The sequence below is a fragment of the Castanea sativa genome, chromosome 12 (genome assembly GCF_040712315.1).
Source record: "Castanea sativa cultivar Marrone di Chiusa Pesio chromosome 12, ASM4071231v1".
Taxonomy (NCBI): Eukaryota; Viridiplantae; Streptophyta; class Magnoliopsida; order Fagales; family Fagaceae; genus Castanea; species Castanea sativa.
Genome location: NC_134024.1, coordinates 8419696 through 8441071, shown reverse-complemented (window position 1 = coordinate 8441071; position 21376 = coordinate 8419696). Strand labels below are relative to the sequence as shown.

The 21376-nt window shown below is 36.7% G+C and overlaps 1 protein-coding gene across 1 annotated transcript; it reads left to right on the top strand.

Annotated features, from left to right (window-relative positions):
• The first annotated feature begins 2793 nt into the window (after positions 1–2793).
• Positions 2794–20265, top strand: LOC142619057 (cyclic nucleotide-gated ion channel 1-like). Its single transcript, XM_075792133.1, has 8 exons — positions 2794–2897; positions 4546–4693; positions 13729–14134; positions 14246–14461; positions 15548–15837; positions 17809–17920; positions 18842–19153; positions 19611–20265. The coding sequence occupies exons 2-8, from the start codon at positions 4650–4652 to the stop codon at positions 20112–20114; spliced, it is 1884 nt and encodes a 627-aa protein (XP_075648248.1). The 5' UTR covers positions 2794–2897; positions 4546–4649; the 3' UTR covers positions 20115–20265.
• The last annotated feature ends 1111 nt before the right edge of the window (positions 20266–21376 follow it).

Sequence of the window (21376 nt, the reverse complement as noted above, 5' to 3'; positions counted from 1 at the left end):
TTAGTAGTGTTTTGATGTTGCAGCTCTGCTTCTTGTATTAAAGTTATGGTCCTGGTGTTGTTCTAAAATTAAGATGCTTGTAAGCTTGTTGTACTAATAGTCTGGTGAATGAATATTTTCATTCATAAAATGAAACAGCGTGCTTGTATAGTTTTAATGATTGTAGTTTCAATAACATTTAATTTACTTATTTAGTTAACATTATTTGGTTGCCTTATTAGTCTTACGTACCCACCATGTCATTGTAGTATATATCTTTGTTTTTCTCCAAGTGATAATACACAATTCTTCCAAGGGAATGGAAATTTTCTTTTTGTGTGCCAAAATATAAATTACATATCTCATGTCTTAGTCCTAGTGTAGACGCACTTAACAGGAATATGAATCTTGGGAATAATGATTAATGTTACATGACACTAAACAAATGATATTAGTGATTAATTTTACAAGACACTAAACAATTGATATCACTCTTCCCCTACTTAGCAAAAAGAAAACATATCATTCTTCCCATTGAAGGATTTTAACCACAGAGTTGTGCTTTATAATTATTGAAACATATCCCACTAGCAATTGGCCTGACTTTCTTTTGGGGGAAAATTTTTTCCAAAAAAAAAATTTAAATAGAAATCTACCATTTTTAAACCACCTCTTAGAGAGTATTTGGTATTAAATGATACCACATCAACTATATCAAAATTCAATAAATAAAAGACACATGTACAAAAATAAATAAATAAATAAATAAATAACTGCCCTACTTACACTCTTGAAAGTAGTGATGGAAAGGCAAGAAAGTTGATATAATCAATTTATACACGTCTCTAAGTTGTTGAATTTTTTTTGAAACTGGAATCAAACTTTCCATTAAATCAAAGAAGCATCAAAGTTTACAGACTCTAATGCCAAAGATGGAACCTCTTCCATCCAAAATAAATCAGACTGAACATGTTGGGCATATCTAGCTAGTACATGTGCCACCATATTTCCATTTCTCTTAGTACAGCTCACCGAAAGCCACTCCAATGCTCCCATCAGATGCCGAATATCGCCAATAATATGCCCAAGTGCAGATTGGTTGTCCTTGGTTGGAGTAATACTCCTCATAGCATTGACATTATCACCTTCCACTATCAGAGCCGTGAACCCAATATCTATTGCAAACTCCATCGTCTTACGACAAGCAAGCAATTCCGCCTCCTCACTGCTCTGAACTGCCGGACCTTTTGCTGTCATTGCAGCCATAACTTCTCCCCTGGAGTTTCTGATCACAGCTCCGAGCCCAGAACTGGTATTGTCTGCAAACATTGCCGCATCATAATTCAGCTTGTAGACATCTTGAGATGGCGGTTGCCAACTGGTTCCAGCGTTCTGTAGTACCTGGCGATGCACACCGTGTCCAGTTTCAGCTTGCAAACTCTCCTGTGATCGCTGGAATTCCTCCAGCAATTCAGCAGCACTCAGTTGTTGAATTTTAATTTAGCTGACATGATATTATCAGATAGTAAATACTCTTAAAAAAAAAAAATTGTAAGCTTTTTAAGAGCTCTTTATTGTTATTCAAAATGTTTCCGAAAGGCCCATCAAAGATAATTTGGATGTGCCCAGATTAGTACAAAATGAACCTCCTAACCTCCAGGTCCAGGCCACATCTCCTCATTTTCCCATGTGTTGGTCTTTCCTTTGTTGCGTATGAGCTTGGTCCATGCAGCGAAAGGAAGATGGAAATAACATAAAAGGTGGATCAGCCGAAGCTTCTTTTGTAGATTGGAATTGTGCTTTATCCTTGGGCTGAATTACTAGTTCCATTTTACCTTTCGACACACATAAAACAAGTTTTCTTTCAAATGGGCTGCCGAGTGGGCCTTCAATCTTGTTATTTCTTTGCGTGCTGTTTTGTCCTGGTCTTTGTTGACAAATGGAGCTCATGGCCCATGGGCCTTGGGTATCACTTTACTTCTTGTGACAAAAATGCTCCTCTCACAAATTAAAAGCTATATCAAGCAGCCAGCCATAGTTGAGCACTTGAGCTCGACTTATACTAAGAGATGTTCTCCATTATACAACTTGTGCTTACACAATTACCGTTACATACAATATATATATATATATATATATATATATATATATATAACGCATCAGTTCTTATTACCGTTACATACTATACATATACATACTAAAATGAGTCTCTTTTAATATAAAAAATTAGATAAATAAAAGAAAAAGTCATAAAACTTGAACTACAGATTATTTTAATTTTTTTTTTCTATAAAATTGGTCCTATACTGAAAGAAAATGACATAAAGGTCAAAAAAAAAAAAAAAAAAAAGAAGACAAAACTGTAAAAATTTATTTTTTTTAAAAAGTCAAATTATTTCTGTTAACGGGCACTTACATACCCCTTGACACAGCCCTATATATATTGAGTTCATATACGAAGAAGACGCGGAAAAAGTTCTTTAAAAGTATCACAGAAACTTCCTTTTTTTGTCCAAATCATTAAAATTTTATTTCAATAATGTATGAGGTTCAGAAACATTAATTTGTTAGGCTGAGAAAAGAAAGGCACAAAAGTTTTGTTTTGTTCTATTTAAGTTCCTTCTACGCATTTTCTCCGTCTGATTGCGTTTAATTGGTAAACCGGTGACGAACTTGACCGACTAATAAAATACAAAATTGTTTCCTCTAATAAAGAAAACAAAGTTGACTTGACTGACAAAAATAGAGAGTCTTATTTACTCTTTACGTGTGGGTCATAGTACTTCTTCACTAGCAAATTATGGGAACTACTTATCTTTGTTAATTGCATCTTCCTCACATTCTCATTATAAAAATCCTATCAGAACTTATCGTGAAACTCCAACTAAGGCTGAGTTCTACAAGTTTCAGGCTTCACTGTAAGTAGATTCACTTCTCTCTCCTCCCTGATAGTATACGCATATGTGTAAAGTACTGTACTTGTGTAAAATTTGTATTGTTTGGTTTTATCATGCTGAAACAACAATCAAACTGTTTTTTTTTTTTTTTTTTAACAATTGAGATCTGTGTCTCTTTCAAGGACTGATAATAAAAGTTCATTTTTAACCTCAATCTTTATATCTATCTTTTTCTTTTTAATTTTTAATTTTTAATTTTTTTACCATATATTTTTGTGCCACAACTATGCAACAATTGTGCTACGTAAGTTATGAGTGGTAAAAAAATCTGTAGGAATTTTGTGAAAACGACGTACAATTAATTATTATTACATAAAATAATTGTGATAAATCGTGTGATTCTAGAATTTACTCTAATAATAAATGAGGGTTTTTATTTATTTATTGAAAAAGGTAGAAAAATGAGGGTCCTTTTGAAAATAAAAAAGTGCCTAATAGGGCCCATTTGAGAAGTACATGTGAAATTTATTATTAAAACTGTTGTATCATAGCATTGCTCTTCGTACCATCTCATGATCATCTTAAAATAATCCTTACTAAATATTAATAAAAAGATTTTAAAAAAAAAAAATTGTTCTTCTTAGTAAAATATTCTTTACTTTCTATAAAATTTTTTAAAAAGTTTCATAATCTTCAATTAATATAAGAACCTTGTTGGTTTCTTGAACAGTCAATATATTTTATTTTTATTTTTTAACTTTTTCATTTCACATTATAGCGTGACCAAATGTTACATTTTAGAAATTCTGTAGTTTTGATAGTATATATGTTAAACTACCAATTGTTTCAAAAGATTAAATTTTTTTAAAAAAAAAAGTAGATTTAATCATATGATTCCAAGTTTTAGCACTTCTTCACCTTTAGATTGAGAATAACCATTTAATTGACCACATCCTAAATTTTATCTTTATTTGGACAAATTTTACCTTTTTAAAAAAGAAATTTGAGATGTTTATATAATTTTGTCTTCAAAAAAAAAAAGTAAAAGTTATGATTTATGGACTTTTTTCAAAACTAAAGTCAACAGTCAAGGTCTCCTCTATTATTGTTAGCTGTCATGCATTCCACTTTTATAATTTACCATTTATATTAAATTGAGTGGTTGTAGTTGAAGTTGAAGTTGGAGACCTACAAAGAGAATGGTGTCGGTGACAATGTGACATGGTTATTTGATTTATAAGTTAACCATACAAAATTTTGGTTTGGATTTACCCCAAAAAATAAATTTGGTTTGGTGTAAAAGAAATATGGGATTTGTAAATAAAATAAAATAAAATAAATCGATTATACTGTGTAATAAACTGACAAATTTTATTTTTAATATTAAGTTATTTTGATCAAATAATCATAATTTCTTTTAATTTTGCATTTTTATTTATGGGTTTTTCAGTCTTTTGCCTAGAAATTTAAAGGAAGAAGTCAATCGATGGTTTCAATTCTCTAGTACTTTGTGTGCAAATTTTGTTCGCATGTGCATCTAGCTCATAAATTTTGCCCCTAAAGTGAAAGAATAATATTAGTTCTCCCAATTAGGTAGCATGGTCTTGGGAGGTTGCGCTTTAATGCAAATGAATAATGAAATTTCTATAATCTGTTTCGCATTTTTCAGGGATCAAAATTTGTACTTTGTGGTAAGATTTGTTACTTCTATACATAAATCAGAGGTCAATCTTTATTTTTGGACATTGCCTAGCTCGTTGAGAAGCTTCAAGTATGAGCTTCCATGTGAATCGGCTACAGAATGGTGAAAGCTTTAGGTATGATTCATCATGTTTAGTTTATTCTTCTTTTCTTCCATTTTATTTTCTGTTTCTCCCTATAATCCTATGTGCAAACTGTGGGAGGTAAAAAGACCCTGATGGGTACATGGGCCGTTGGGCCATGCTAAGGAAGGCCGACCTGCTCTTGGGTTTAGGACTTGTTAGTACTCTGGGTCGGCCCATACGCCGAGGATCTAACCGAGGGTGAATTTCTCTACGGATGGACACCGGAGAACTCGGGATTTCATGGTAAAGGTTAGGGAATGATACGGTCAAGGCCAATGGTTAAAGGGGGTGAACCCTTGAATGCCCTAAAAGCACCGATGTTGGAGAAATGTCAAAGATAAAGGCTGCTACCTCCACATTAAAGACCCTGCACCTACCACCCTGGCCGCATTAATGGGGAAGTGACACCTGAACAGTGGAAGGGAAACTTCTGGTTACTATTCAAAGGCACTGAGAAAAGAAATATCTAGGCTAAGGGGGAGATAGGACAACACGTGTACAAAGTATCAAAAAGAAGAGTATTTAAGGGGCAACCTAGAACGGGAAAGGGGGACGGACTTCTTTGTAATCGAAAAGGAAAAGGAAAAAAGGGAAAAGTTAATATAATAACAACTCTTGGCTTACGTCCGAGGAGGTTGATTTACAATATTCTCCATTATTTTTCGAGTGTTTGCAATCTTTGGCTTGTCATTTAATCCTCACATACTTCTAACCTGGGTTTCAAGCCCACACTCTACAAATTCATATTGTTTAAGGCTCATTGGGCCTGAGCCCGTAACTGTTCTTGGGTCCAGGTGCAATTGTGCACTTACAATTGGCGCCGTCTGTGGGGATCTAGTCTAGAAGAGGTAGGGATATTATGGCAGGCCTAGGCTCTCACCATGCAGAGTCACAGGGATCACAACCGGAAGATCATTTCGAACGTCTTGAACGTCGAAGGGATCGTGAAGGGAGTGTCCATACAGAATACCCAGGCGCTAGCCATACTCATGGCGGGGGTAGCACCACCCACGAGGAGGGATCTAAATTCATGCAGAAGGAAATCAATCGTTTGAAGAGGAAGTTACGCCGTGCTAAACATAAGTTTTCACCGTCCTCGTCTAATTCTTCCTCGGAGAAGGGTAGGGGAAGTGGCTACAGTTCAAGGTCGCGTTCCCCCACCAGTGCAACATCCTTCGGTGAGGAGGACGACCAGCCAACCCGCAGACGTAAGAAGCTTCGTTCTAGGGGCTTAGGCAACGATACCATGAGTAGGGCGTTGCACCAACTCTCTAAATCTCCCTTTTCTCGGAGGATTGAGAGGGGGAGGCTTCCCAGGAGGTTCACCCAGCCCACCTTTACCATCTATAATGGCCGGACTGATCCGGTGGAGCACGTGAGTCACTTCAACTAGAGGATGGCAGTGCACTCTCACAATGAGACTCTGATGTGTAAAGTTTTCCCCTCCAGCTTGGGACCTGTGGCTATGAGATGGCCCAATATGCAGAGGGAGGCTCAGGGTTATTGGTGGCCCAATATGCAGAGGGAGGTTCAGGACTATGCCAGAAAATGTGATCAATGTCAGAGGTTCGCCCCTCATATTCACCAACCTGGAGGGGTTCTCAACCCTCTCTCCAGCCCTTGGCCTTTTGCACAATGGGGCTTGGACATTGTAGGGCCATTTCCGAGAGCCGCTGGAAACAAAAGATGGCTGCTCGTAGGGACAAACTACTTCACTAAATGGGTTGAAGCTGAGCCCTTAGCCAATATCCGAGATGTTGATTCCAAGAAATTTATATGGAAAAATATTGTCACTAGATTCGGTATACCACATACACTTGTCTCAGACAATGGCGTTCAATTTGACAGCAACGCCTTTAGGCAATATTGTGGTGACATGGGTATCACAAATAGATACTCTACCCCAGCTTATCCTCGGGGAAATGGGCAAGCCGAGGCCGTTAACAAGGTCATAGTCAACGGGCTCAAGAAGAGGTTGGACGATGCGAAAGGCAAATGGGTAGAAGAGCTCCCTCATGTCCTGTGGACGTATCGGACCACACCGCACAGGTCCACTGGAGAAACGCCATTCTCTATGACTTATGGAGCCGAGGCGGTGATACCACTGGAATCTGGTTTTCCTACTTTAAAGACGAGTTCTTTTAGCCCAGAGAATAACAGGGGACTCCTAAGAAAAGATCTTGATTTACTTGAGGAACGGCGTGAGGCAGCTATGGTCCAAATGGCTTATTATCAACAGAAGTTAAAACGAGGATATGATGCCCACGTGAAACTAAGACCACTTGCGCCAGGTGATCTTGTACTAAGGAAAGTTGTAGGCACTTCAAAGAACCTAGCTTGGGGTAAGCTAGGACCCAACTGGGAAGGCCCCTATCGTATTGTTTCAGTAGCAGGCATAGGGTCTTATAGGCTAGTTGACCTAGACGAAAGAATTGTACCACGTCCATGGAATGTAAATAATCTTAGAAGGTATTATTATTAATGAAATGTGCTTTTGCCAGTTGATATTCCAAAGTCATGAGTAGCTCTGTTATTTGAAGTTACAATTTTTAAGAATCAAACAGAAACTTGGTTAAGTGCCGTCCTCGGACCACAAACCTTGTGGAAATTGATGTCTTGTCATTTGTTAAACAGAACCTTAGTTATGCCGGGTCTTCGGACCTCCTGCTTTGGGAAAATTAACATTTGAAGTTACAATTTTTAAGAATCAAACAGAAACTTGGTTAAGTGCAGTCCTCGGACCACAAACCTTGTGGAAATTGATGTCTTGTCATTTGTTAAACAGAACCTTAGTTATGCCGGGTCTTCGGACCTCCTGCTTTGGGAAAATTAACATTTGAAGTTACAATTTTTAAGAATCAAACAGAAACCTGGTTAAGTGCCGTCCTCGGACCACAAACCTTGTGGAAATTGATGTCTTGTCATTTGTTAAACAGAACCTTAGTTATGTCGGGTCCTCGGACCTCCTGCTTTGGGAAATTTAACATTTTGAAGTTACAATTTTTAAGAATCAAACGAAAAATTGGTTAAGTCTTATCTTCGGACCACAACTTTGGTCAAAGTCAACTTCTTATTATGTCTGGGTGTTAATGCATTGCTATTTATTAACTTGGATCTTAAGTTTTATATCTTTAAGTGTTAAGCAAATTTGTGTAAGGAATGGTCCTCGGATCCTACATCCTACTAGAAAAGATGTTGTACATTACAAGGGTTTAATCGTTATACAAGATCTTCTCTTCTCTTCTTTTTTAATCAAAGGCATTGTTTAAATATCTCAACCATATCACCTTCTATTAAATCTTTAATAATGTGCGTATGATTATGTGGAAGTTATGATTGTGCAATCCTTGGAGTTAGATTTGTTTACTCTGAGAAACTTTTTTCATGTATTAATGGGAAACTTTTGCGATAAATATAAAAAGAATAAAGTAAAAACAGATGCAACACGAGTAAAAATCAAATAAAGTTGTTCTTCATTAATCATTTGGGTATGCATTACATATAAAGGCTGAACATGGAGAAAGAGAAGCCCTAAGCTAAGTCCTAAGCTTTTGGAGGAGGATCTTGCTGAGAAGTGCTGGTTCCCTCTGTCTCTTTCAACTCCAACTCAAAAGGAGACAGAACCTTTTTTTCTTTGTCTGCTACTTTCGATGGAGGGACATTGGACTCCATGGCTTGGCTAAGTCCCTTCTCGGCATCTCCGCCTCCTTCCTTGTCTTTATTAGAACCCGAAGGTTCTGTAGGATCTGGAATTGGCTTCGGGACCATGGGAGGAAGAGCAGGAAGAGTTGTCTCAGGGGTAGGAGTAGCAGCAGGAGCCTCTTCAATCTCTTGTATTTCCAGGGGAAGCCAAACGTTCTCAGACTTCCTCAGATCCGAGGATAGAGGAACTCCTGCTACGTTTAAAGCTTCCCTCCAAACTTTTTGACAGTATTCCCAGCACAAAGCCGCGAACTCCTCTGTCAGCTGCTCCTCTGTGGTTGCTACCCCTTCCTCGAAACTCGCCTGCTTGGCAGCTTGTAGAGAGAGTTGGAATGAGCTGGCTTCTTCCTTCATCAGCGCCAGTTCCTTTTTCAGATCCGAGCACTCCCTTTGGGCTTGGGAGAGCTCTTCATCTCTTTCGCGAAGGAGCTTGCGCTGTCCTTCTATCTGGGTCTTCATGGTCTTCAAGTTTGACTCGACCCCATTTTTCTCTCTCCTCAGCTCAGCCATCTCTGAGGTAAGCTTTTCGTTCTCAGCAAGAGCAGTGCCCAAGGACTTCTCAGTCTCCAACCTAATCTCCAGCTCAGTCCTGGCCTTCTTCCGAGTGTCTTCTATAAATTTCTCGGCTACAAAGACCTCCTGAATGGCTTGCAACAAAGTATGATAGAATCAGGAATAGTAAAAAACTTTTGAATATTATTAGAAGTGGAATCTTCCTAAAAAGGGGTAAAATTACCAACGCTAAATCCCTTTTTAGAGAAAGGAACAGTTGTGGCTGGCTCATTTTTTCCAAGGTCTCCATGTCCTTGGGCAACAGAAGAGGGCGTTCCAACACTTCGGCCAAGTGATGGGCATGGCCTTGTTGAACCGCCCTTATACTGGATTGGCAGGAGATGGGTGCGCCGTCCAGTTTTAGGTCGGGGGACCAGGTGGTCGGTGCTCGGCGCACTTCGGCCTCGTCCCTGATTTCTCCGCTTTCAACTGAGCGGGCCCTACCCTTGCCTTTGTCCAGCTTCTGCTGCTGAACCGGTGGGAGTTGTTATCGTGGTTTCTTGGGGTCCTTATTGATCGTCCCTTCGGTATCCCCCTTTCTCTTCTTCTTGGGATCCTCGGCTGGAAGTTTTGGCTCAGCTGGAGGAGGGGGAGGTGGTAAAGATGGGGGAACTTGGGACGTCCCCGTCTTTTTCTCCACAACCTTCGCAGTTCTATTGGTTAGGAGACCCTGCATCCTGCCCATATCTTCCTCAGATTCGTCCTCGGGTAGGGCAACCACAAACCATGCAATTCCAGAGGCCTCAGTGGCTTCTTCCTCCTCGTCGGAAAGTACAACAAACTGATTCCCGCGAGGTCTCTCGGTGTCTTCAAAATGGAATTGATCTATCTCGTCGTCTAGTGTATGCGAAGAAGACACCTGCTCTTCTAGAACGACAGTTGCCTGTGAGTGCACGGCGAGGGGAATTGCTGCTATAGGTTGGTTGTACAAAACAGTGTGAGGGGCGTCCGGGAGATTGCGGTCGTCCAGAAAGTGGGGCCGGGCTACGTTTATCCTCCTTTGTCTTCGGTCACCCGCAACTATGGCGTTTTCTATCTCCTGGAAGTCCGAGGAAATGGGAGTGTACCCCAGAATGAGATGAGCATCCCGGAGTTGTAAGTCTTCGCTAACGAACACCTCGGAGCGAAGTACTCGGTTTAGGTCTGCGACGTTACAGTGACTCAAACGAGGACGCACGTGTTGCTTATCTGCAAAAAAGATATCAAAACAAACAAACCTGGTCAGATTCACACAGATATTTAATAAGTTTAAGTAAGTATGAATACGTATTTCTGTGTGTGTTAGAGGAAGTTGTGTTGTGAGGAGATTAATCCTACGGCATCGCACCTGGATCCCCCCACTCAACTGGGCAGTGGAAGCCGTCGTGCCAGTTCCCAGAGACGATCAGGTGGTCGTCCTTCATGCCTTTGTTGGATTTGGGCAAACAGGAGATTAATCTAACGACACTAGAACGGGACTTAATGTAGTAACCTACGTTGGAAAGTTTATGGGACTCATATAGAAACACGACATCGTGCCAGGTGAGGTTCAGACCCATTTGCTCATTTAGAGCATCGACACTACCCAAAACTCTAAAAACGTTTGGGAGGCACTGGTCGGAGCACAACCGGTGGTTGCGAAGGTACTCCCTAGTTACAGGTTTCATTGGGAGGGTCATCCCACCCTCTATAAAGGCTATCATTGGGATGATAACCTCTCCCTCTTTCCTAGAATCGGCCACTGCTTCTGCCGGACAATACTTTAGACCTACGTCGCTGGGAATACGATACTTGGCCCTAAAGCCTTCCATCCCAGCGGCGGTATCAACTAGACACTTGAATCTTCCCATTACAGAGGAACAAGAGATTAAACTCTAAGAGGGAGAATGTTTGTAGTGACAGCCGAGGACAAAGACCGAGGAGAAAAGGTTAAGAATAGAAAGAGCAAGAACTTACAAGGTTGAAGGTGTGCAAATTTCCACGGTTTTCTGCAAGTAAGGTATGATGGCTGATGTTTTGATGGGATTAGCCCCTGAGGAATTAAATGAAGGCCCAGGTTCCCGAAGCGTCACGACGTGCGAAAAGGCGGCCTTGAAATTATATTTGTCCCGCCTAAAGTTTCGTGGAGTAACGAGGACCGTTGGATGCCCATCTCACCGTTGAACATGGGAGACAAAGAGTAACTTACAGTAATAAATGTGCGCGTTTTTGAAAATAAAACCGCCAAATGGCATCTTCTGGGACGCGAAACGATTTCCACACGTGCCGTAACTCGCAAAATGTGTGGAGTAAGTTCTTGTCAGATCAAAACCCTATTTTTCTCCTCGGACGTTGAAAATTAGAGTTTTGAGGGGCTATTGTGGGGGGTAAAAAGACCCTGATGGGTACATGGGCCGTTGGGCCATGCTAAGGAAGGCCGACCTGCTCTTGGGTTTAGGACTTGTTAGTACTCTGGGTCGGCCCATACGCCGAGGATCCGAGGATCTAACCGAGGGTGAATTTCTCTACGGATGGACACCGGAGAACTCGGGATTTCATGGTAAAGGTTAGGGAATGATACGGTCAAGGCCAATGGTTAAAGGGGGTGAACCCTTGAATGCCCTAGATGCACCGATGTTGGAGAAATGTCAAAGATAAAGGCTGCTACCTCCACATTAAAGACCCTGCACCTACCACCCTAGCCGCATTAATGGGGAAGTGACACCTGAACAGTGGAAGGAAAACTTCTGGTTACTATTCAAAGGCACTGAGAAAAGAAATATCTAGGCTAAGGGGGAGATAGGACAACACGTGTACAAAGTATCAAAAAGAAGAGTATTTAAGGGGCAACCTAGAACAGGAAAGGGGGACGGACTTCTTTGTAATCGAAAAGGAAAAGAAAAAAAGGGAAAAGTTAATATAATAACAACTCTTGGCTTACGTCCGAGGAGGTTGATTTACAATATTCTCCATTATTTTTTGAGTGTTTGTAATCTTTGGCTTGTCATTTAATCCTCACATACTTCTAACCTGGGTTTCAAGCCCACACTCTACAAATTCATATTGTTTAAGGCTCATTGGGCCTGAGCCCGTAACTGTTCTTGGGTCCAGGTGCAATTGTGCACTTACACAAACAATAGCATATATATTTCTTTGTTGGCCAGTTCTAAATCCTCTGATCGTTTATAATTTAGTCACAACTTTAATTTCTTTTATCAGTGTAAACATTTTTTTTACACAAACTGAAAGACTTTTTTTTTTATTTCATTCAAGGATGAGAAATGATCTTTTTAACAACGAACAGAATATACTCAGACCAGAAATAAATGGCTGCAAACAGAGCAAGAAGCAGCAACTAATTACACAAAGCAGGCAATACTAAACAAGCAACATGAAGTAGATCACCCCACATCTATCAGTAGAATACATAAATAGCATAAGGTCCTGTTTAGAACAAAATTCTTAACATTCTTACACCAAAACAGATGATATCAAACATCAACTCCAAATGTTCTTCCTTTGCCTCGAAAAATTATCACATTACGATCAAGCCAAATGTGATAAATAGTAGCACCAAGAGCCAATTAATTTCTTCGAAGCCCAATTAATCTCTTCCCATTTAATTTCTTCAAAGCCCAATTAACTTAGTCAAAGTTCTAAGTCAGAAAAGAAGAAGAGAAGCACCTGCACATGAAGACTAATTAACACTAAAACGACAGTAGTGTGTGTGTGTGTATATGTATATGTTAAAAACTACTGTAGTTTAGTTATTTTAATTGTTCACACATGTAAACCATGTGGCTCTATCACACTTGCCTTTAACGAACTTTAGCTGATAGTTTGGAAAGGAGGGAAAGTCTGTTATAGAAGCAGTTAATTTTTCTTAGTGATAACAGAGGTGTATGTACAGATTCATTTAACCTGACTCCTCTAAAGGCATCTGGGGATAGAGCATTCAAAATAAATGTGATCTCTCATTCTCTATACTCAATCAAACCCTCACAGAAAGTGCATATCAAGTCACCTTTATACCCGCAAGAAACAATGGTATGATGCCCCAAATTTGATTGGATAAGCAGAGGAGATTGTGATGCCCCAAATTTGATGTTGTTTGGGTATATGGTGTGTGGGTGTGTAAAGAATGACACAATGCAAGGTTCTCAAGGACATAGATGCAAGGGGTTCCCATGAATGAGAGTCCAATGGTAGGATTTGTTCATAGCCCATAGAAAGGTCTCAAATTCTACAACATATAGGGACACCACTTAACCCAAAATTCTAAGCCTATGAGTTTGGGTCTAACCATGTTATATTAACTGCCCATTATTCTCATTATTAATTAATATGGGACTGCACATGTTTATACCCAACACTTCGTAAGAAAAAAATTGGACAAATTGCATAGTTCTTGTCATTAAAATGGAGTATTATTCTTTGCATGTAAGGAAATGTGGTGGAATCTTATTCTCAAATTATCAATTGACGGAAAGGCAGAGAAGTTTAGGCTACCATTTTGGATTTGAAGGACCCGATGTTAAAAAAAATGGAAATAGAAAAATGTCCTATTTGTTGATGGGGCCACTCATGTCATGAGATGCAAGTCAATTTCAACTATTAATCCAAAATTTAGAGGATTAAATTAATGATTTAACCAAGAAAAATATGTACGGCTTTGGTACTGCAACTTCAATGGTGTTATATAGTGCCTATGACTTTTTTCTTCATTGTACGTTTTTCATGTTCTACTCACAAGTCACAACATAGAAGTATCACACTATCACTAACTAATTTCAAGCTGCTATGTTTTTGTTCAGTAATATGGGGCAATTCTTGCATTATGGATTTGAAATTGAAGGGCAACATTCCAGCACAGAGAGAAATCCTGACCCGCATCGCCGGTTCTCTCAAACTTGGAGTATAATATTTAGACTGTCGTGTGTGATTGCAGTGTCATTAGATCCTCTGTTCTTTTATGTTCCTGTGATCAACGAAGAAAATAAGTGCATTGAGTTGGACAAGAAGTTGAGGACCTTAGCTCCTATATTACGAACTTTCACCGACATCATTTGCATTATAAATATTGCATTGCAATTTTATAATGGTTATATAGATGAAACTTCAGGAAAAGCTACATTAATTACAGATCCTCGGAAAATAGCAAGGAGGTATTTGTGGCCGTACTTGGTAATAGACATTCTCGTTCTTCTTCCTATCCCACAGGTAAGGCAGAGCTTTTTCTGGTACCAATAATGATCGTTTTGTTTATACTAACATTGACCTCTACATTTGGATTTCATCCCTTGACTCTAAACTTTGCTGTAATCTGTATAGGTGGCAATTTTAATTCTTTTTCGAGAAGTGAGAGGTTCAAAAGCTTTGGGTATAAGAAAGTTTCTGACTGCTGTTCTTCTCTTCCAATATGTGCCAAGAATTATTCAAATATACCTATCCTGGAAAGATCCTATGAGGAAAGCCAACAGATATGCTAAATTCCCCATATGGTTTAAAGCTGCATTCAATTTCTCGCTCTACATTATTGCCAGTCATGTAAGTTTGATTCTGTCCTGATCTTATTTTTTTGGATAATTTGATAGTTGGGCTAGGGGGTATTTTAGCACCAGATGTTTCTGTTAGATATAACATAAGGTGTTAACAGGTTGAGTTACAAGGCTTTTGGTGATAATGTACTAATTTCTTAATCTTGAAAATGTACCTTGACGACTAGTATTAATTTTTTTACTGAGGCTTTCTTTAAAAGATTATGGAGTTTAGAAGTACCAATCTTAGTGAATCAAAGCATTTATCCTCGCTGACTCTAACTAGTCTTTTGAGGATCCAACCTAAATTTTAGGTTTAATACTTGGTTGTTGTGTTATGGTTTAAACATCTTATACAAATGCCTGTAGAATTCTCAACATCTTATACAAATGCCTGTAGAATTCTCACACTCCTTGAGGGTGCTCAAAAAAAAAAAAAAAACAATAGGTGCATAATATAGTTGGTATTGAAACCACTTCACATGGGGAAATGTAGGCAAACATTAAGCAAAACCTCTGCTTTGGCATCCAACAATAGGAGTACATGACCAATAATATGATCACACCACCAAAGCCTTACTAATTCCTTAAGAAATAATGGATGCATTCTTCCAGTAAATTAATTGGATGCCTTTATGACTAATCTATACAAGGTAAGTATTTTTTTCCTGCAATAAATTTGATGCCCCTGCATAACTTCCTAAGTATTTTTCCATTGGTCGTAAAAGTTTTAAATAAATTTGAGAAAGTCTAAAAATAACTAGATATATACAATAAAATTCAGCTTCAAAAAAAGAAGAAGATGTTTCTCAAATTAAAAATAAAAAGATATATACAATAAAATTATGAGCCCTGAGCGTTAATATTTGCGTTATAAGAATGATTTATTGTTGATACTTTTTTAGTTTTTGTTCTTTTAGAGAAACTAGAGAAGAAGTTTCTTATCTGCATAATTATATTTTTCCTTTGTTATTATTATTATTATTAATTGTTTTTTTTTCTTCTGAATAGAATAATGTTGTTGTTGTTACAATTGTTATTATCTGATTCATGAAAAAGTAATTGATGTTCAATGCTCGCTGGTGTTTAATTCCAGGTCTTGGGAGCTCTTTGGTATTTGCTTTCTATTGAGAGAGAGACGGCTTGTTGGCACATAGCCTGTCAAAAACAACCTGGATGTGTTGGTAGTTCTTTTAACTGTGATGATCACAGTTTAGTAAATCACACATTTCTAACAGATTCTTGCCCTATAAATACACCAAATACAACGGATAAGCCCTTTGATTTTGGAATATTTCATGACGCCCTTAAATCTGGTGTTGTGCACTCCAAAGATTTCCCACAAAAATTCTTTCAGTGTTTCTGGTGGGGCCTGCGAAACCTAAGGTTTGTTCATATTAGACTCTTTACAATTTTCATATTGTCATTTCAGAATAGTTTTAAGGAAAATTATTAGTTTACATGAACACATATAGTATGCTCTTCATACACTTTACATTTACTATTTTCATATTGTCATTTCAGAATAGTTTTGAGGATAATTATTAGTTTACATGAACACATATAGTATGTTATTCATACACTTTACATGGTATTGTTCATGTAAACTAATAATTTTCGTAGGTTTTATTAAAAATTAACTAATTATCTTCAATACACATATAGTATGCTCTTCATAAAGAATATAAGTTTTTAGGACTTAGTGATGTGTATAGAATAACTTGTCATACTTTCCTTTAAAAATTACTATGGCTTTTGAGTGGGTTTGTGGTATGCCTTTACAAAATTTTATTAGGAGAAATACATGAGTAAGAAAATATGAAAGGCTTGAGGAACTACTCACTCAAGGAGATTGAAGTACACACTCAACCTCTTTAATGATATATACATGAGAGAGACTTGGTCAACTTCTTTTAACATTCTACTTTAAGGCAGAGTTCCCCTCAAAAAAAAAAAAAAAAAAAAAAAAAAAAAACTTAAAGGCAAAGACTACTTATTTTTTTTTAGTTTATACTCACCTGAAAAAATCAAATTCCATCATTCTATTCATTACTGTATACTAATGTAGTATTCAAGATCAAGTTGAAGGATCAAGTTTTGCTCTTACATAGAGAAACCATATGTCATTTTTATCAACTTCAATAGATAAAGATAATAAATAGGTACTTTGGTTCATTGCAGTCCATTTTAGTCTAATTAGGTTCACTTCGGTCCATTCCGTCAACTTTCTTCCATTTCGGTCCACTTTGGTCCAATTTTTTCCATTCAGTTCAATTTGGTGCACTATGGTCCACTTTTGTCCTTTTCGGTCCATTTTATTCATTTTAGTCCACTTCGTTCCATTTTGTCCAATACAGTCCATTTGGTCCACTTTGTTTCATTTCGGATGAGTTTAAATTAAAAATAAATAAAGTTGTTATCTTTTTATTCTTTGATTCTTACATGCGATCCTATTTTATTATAAATATAATATATAATGATTTAATGGTATTCTATTACATAATATGATTAGGATAATTTAGTGTTTACAATTATACTTTTCATTTTGAATATTCTTCTCATTATATTTTATTTTATGAATTTGCTATTCTTTCTCATGATTACAAATTTCAAGATCACGAGGGAAAGAATACTTTTAATTTTTGCCTTTTTTTTTAGAGATAGTCACCACTCACTATCACTCTCTAGTCAATTTTGGATTTCATGTAATGAATGTTAGATTTTCCCTAGACACATAGATTATCCTGAAGAAGAAGACAAAGGCATAATTTTGATATAACTTAAGCTCAATAATGGTCATACATATGATAATCTTCTCACTTTTGACCTATAATTTTGCTATTTCATCTTTGGAAAATGCTAAAATTATAAACTATTTTACTACAATTTTCTTTTTCTTTTTTGGAAAAATTTACTCATATACCTAAGGTCCTAAACAGATTCAAACCCACGATCTCGACCACTAATTATCACTATTTTTTGTTTCCTTACCTAGAGCCCAAGTATAGATGTTTACATCCTGTCTTAACTTATTCTTTTCCAACCACCACGCACCCTTGGTACAGTGGTCAATCTACAAGTATAAATGCTTGTAGAGTGTGGGGGGCAAAGATTGGGATTCAAGTCTCTAGGAGAAAGCTTCACACACATATACATTTAAATTAGGCTAGAGTAAAAATTCTATCTTGTATAAAAAATAAATAAATAAATAAAAACTTATTCTTTTCCACGGAAAGCTCATAATTAAATTTCTAGTTTATGTATAGTAGGTAAAAAAAAAATTTCTTCTTTAATAGTATAGTTATAATTTCTAAGATTAGTATATCTCTGATATATTATAGTGCAACGTTTTTGCAGTACTCTTGGTCAAGGTCTCCAAACAAGTAACTATGTCTGGGAAAGCTGCTTTACAATTCTTATTTGTATCTTTGGATTGCTATTATTTTCATATTTCATTGGAAATTTGCAGGTTAGTCACAATTTTTTTTCTTTTCTTTTTAAAGCTTAGGACTTTCAATTATACAAATACGAATTGTGACCTTTTCTTTACTGGTTGAAATAGTGGGCTGTTATAACATATATTGGCCAATTTCAATATACTGGATTGTATCCGTCAATACCAAGTATAAACTAGTTTACACTAAAAATTAAAAAAAAAAGTATAAACTAGTTCAGTTGATGATTGGCATTTTAATTTTTTGTTAAGGAAAATGATAATGGATGCCTTTAGGGTAATGGATAATAATCCATTTAAAGAAAGTTTTTATGAGAAAAAAAAATTTTAATGTTTTGACAACTTTTTCCATTTCCCATAAAAGTAGTGTTAAAACTTTCCTAAAATAGATTGTTAGTCATTGTCCTAAAGGCACTCGTTAGCAAGACTCTTTTGTTAATGATAATTTTTATTAAAAAAAAATTCTGTTAATGATGATATTTTTATTCTCTTTTTGATGAAATGTTATAATCCTTTAATATATTTAGTTTTAAAGAGATTGTATGAACTTACCATATTTATGAGGAGTTGTTATTTTGTATTGTTAAATACACACATATAGTGTGTGTGATTTGTTGGAATACTAAATATCTCAATATCTCATTCTAATCACAGGAATAGTTTTTTAAACTTAATTTTGATTTAATTCTACGAATTCCAAACCTACAGGCTACAATTAAGGTTATGAAACATAAATCTTTTGTCACCAAGCTATAAGGTCGGTATTAGATTAACTCTCTTATGGCAATGAATTTGTCACAATGAGTCATTCTCAAAAAAATAAAAATAAAAATGTCACAGTGAACACAGTAACATACACACAAGCAAATATGTACTTTTTTGTCAATCTGATATAAGATTCGACAAGTTGAACTTACCGGTAGAAGTGGGGCACAGTTATACATGCAGTTGGAAACTGCGAGATCGGAGAAGAAAAGAAAGAAGATGAAGCAGGAAAGAGAGAAGAAGGAAGAGGAAGAAAGAATGAAGATGGAGGAGAAGTTGGAGATGGAGGAGAAAAAACAAACAATAGGAATATGGATGTTCAAATACAGGCTTCCTAGAGAAATGAAAAAACAGATTATGCAGAACATAATACCCAAATTGGAAAGAAAAAAAGATGTTTGTGTGGAGAACCTGTTTTGTTATCTTCCTGAAGATACAAGCAATGCAGTAAAACGCTACCTCTGCTTGGATCTACTGAAAAAAGTGAGTTCATATAACTTGATCCCAAGTTCCCAACTCTCTCTCTCTCTCTCTCTCTCTCTCTCTCTCTCTCTCTATATATATATATATATATATATATATATATATATATATACATTCCTTTTTTATACTAGTAGCTATTAGGTGTACTATATTCTGCTCTCAATTATAGCTTGATTCAAGAAATAATTCTTAAGTACTGTACAGAGAATGGTGCTCACTCCTCTCACACTCATAGTAGATTTATCATAAATATGAGAGAATGAAACACCATTCCTTTGTACCTAAGAATTTTCCTGAATACAAGACATCAATCAACCTTGATTCAAGAAATAATCAAGATTATAACAACCCTTTCCAATGTAAATTACATTATTATATTGTGTATAGATAATACATTATAGATTTGCTGTAAATCTCCAAGCATTATTCATCTGATTGTTTTTACTCTTTGGGGTAGGTGCCAGTGCTTCAAAACATGGATGAACAATTATTGCAAAATATATGCGATTCTCTCAAGCCAGTCTACTACAAAGAGCGCAGCTACATTGTTCGAGAGGGAGATCCAATTGATGCAACGTTTTTCATTACAGATGGCATTGCATGGGCCTATACATCCAGTAATGGTGAAGCAAGTAGCTCCTCCTCACACGCTGAGCGTCTTGAAAAAGGTCACTTCTTTGGAGAAGAACTTCTTGAACTGGGTTTGTCTAAACTATCCAGACTCCCCCTATCTCCAAGAACAGTCAAAAGTCATGGACCAATTGAAGCCTTTGCTCTAATGGATGAGGACTTGAAGAAAATAATAAACAAGAACTGGATGCATATAGGTAAAGAGCAAATGGAACCCTTTGCAGCTTATGTGGTACAAGCAGCCTGGCGCCGGCATCGTGAAAATAAGAATCTTGAAAGGTCCTCCCATGGCGGCAGATACTTGCCGAGTTCAGGTACACAAGGCAATTGAACTGCTCGTTCAAGAGGTCCATGTATCATGCATGTTGTGTAAGGAAATTCTCAACTGGATATCTTTTAGTGATTGTAGACTTGCTAGTTGTTTAGATTATTTGGGAAAATAAATCTCTCTTAGAATCTAGCAAGTGTTGATATAAGGATGAGTTGCTTTTATTTAATTTCTTTGCTGAAAAATAAGGCTTGTATCTTCAACCGTGGTTTTATTAGAAACCAAGCAGAGCAGTAGAGTTAAGGTCAAAATGTTGTTTATTAGAACAAAAAGTTTATGCTTCACAATTTGTTACAAGAATTATTTGGGCAAGATTATAGGTAAGCTGAGATATACTAGTAAGAGTTCAAGTAGTTATTTCTTGAAGGGTATATTCTTGCGACTAGTACCCACATGTATATTAAATTATGGACCCCACTTAGTCACATGTATAGCTCAAATCAAATTTGTACCTACGTATGAAAGTAGTTATAATTGGAGCTCTCCATAATGATTGACGTTGTACAGGTTTAATGTGTATTCAACATACCCACACAATACATAATTATACAATTTAATGAAATACAAATGACACGTATTCCATAAAAGAGAAAAACATTGAGAAAATATCCTCTTCACTTTTTTTTTTATTGTTTATAAGAAACTTTTTTCAATATCATCCAACAATACTTGCCTATCTCTTCATATTTTTGACAATAATGGAAACGGGGTTTAATTTTTTTGAGGACCAAAGCATAGATTTTAAAAACTTTCATCATTCAATAATTAATGAAATTATACTAAAGATTCAATACTAAAGTAATGCATTAAAATTGACAAAATTTAAAAAATAGAACCCGAAGTATCTATTTCTTAAATGGAACTAACCATCTATCAAAATGAAACTCATTTTGATTATTCTTTTTCACCGTTAACGACACTCAGTGTCATCAATTCTTTGAAGGTTTTTTACATAGTAGTTTCCACGTAAAATAGTTTGGCCTTCTAAAATATTTAGTAGGCATTGAAGTTACTTGCTCTAAACATTGGATTTATTTGTCTCAATGCAAATATGCCTTGGAAATTCTACATAATACAAAACCTCATCTTTAATGTGGCATATTTGAAGTATTCTCCCAACCAAGGTATTCTATTGTGTTTCACGCCCACCCATCCTGCAGCCTATTGTGATTTTGATAAGGGTACTTGTCCAAGTACTCTCTGATCTATCACTGGCTATTGTGTATCCCTTACTCTTAGGAATATTCCCAACTATTGGAAGAACA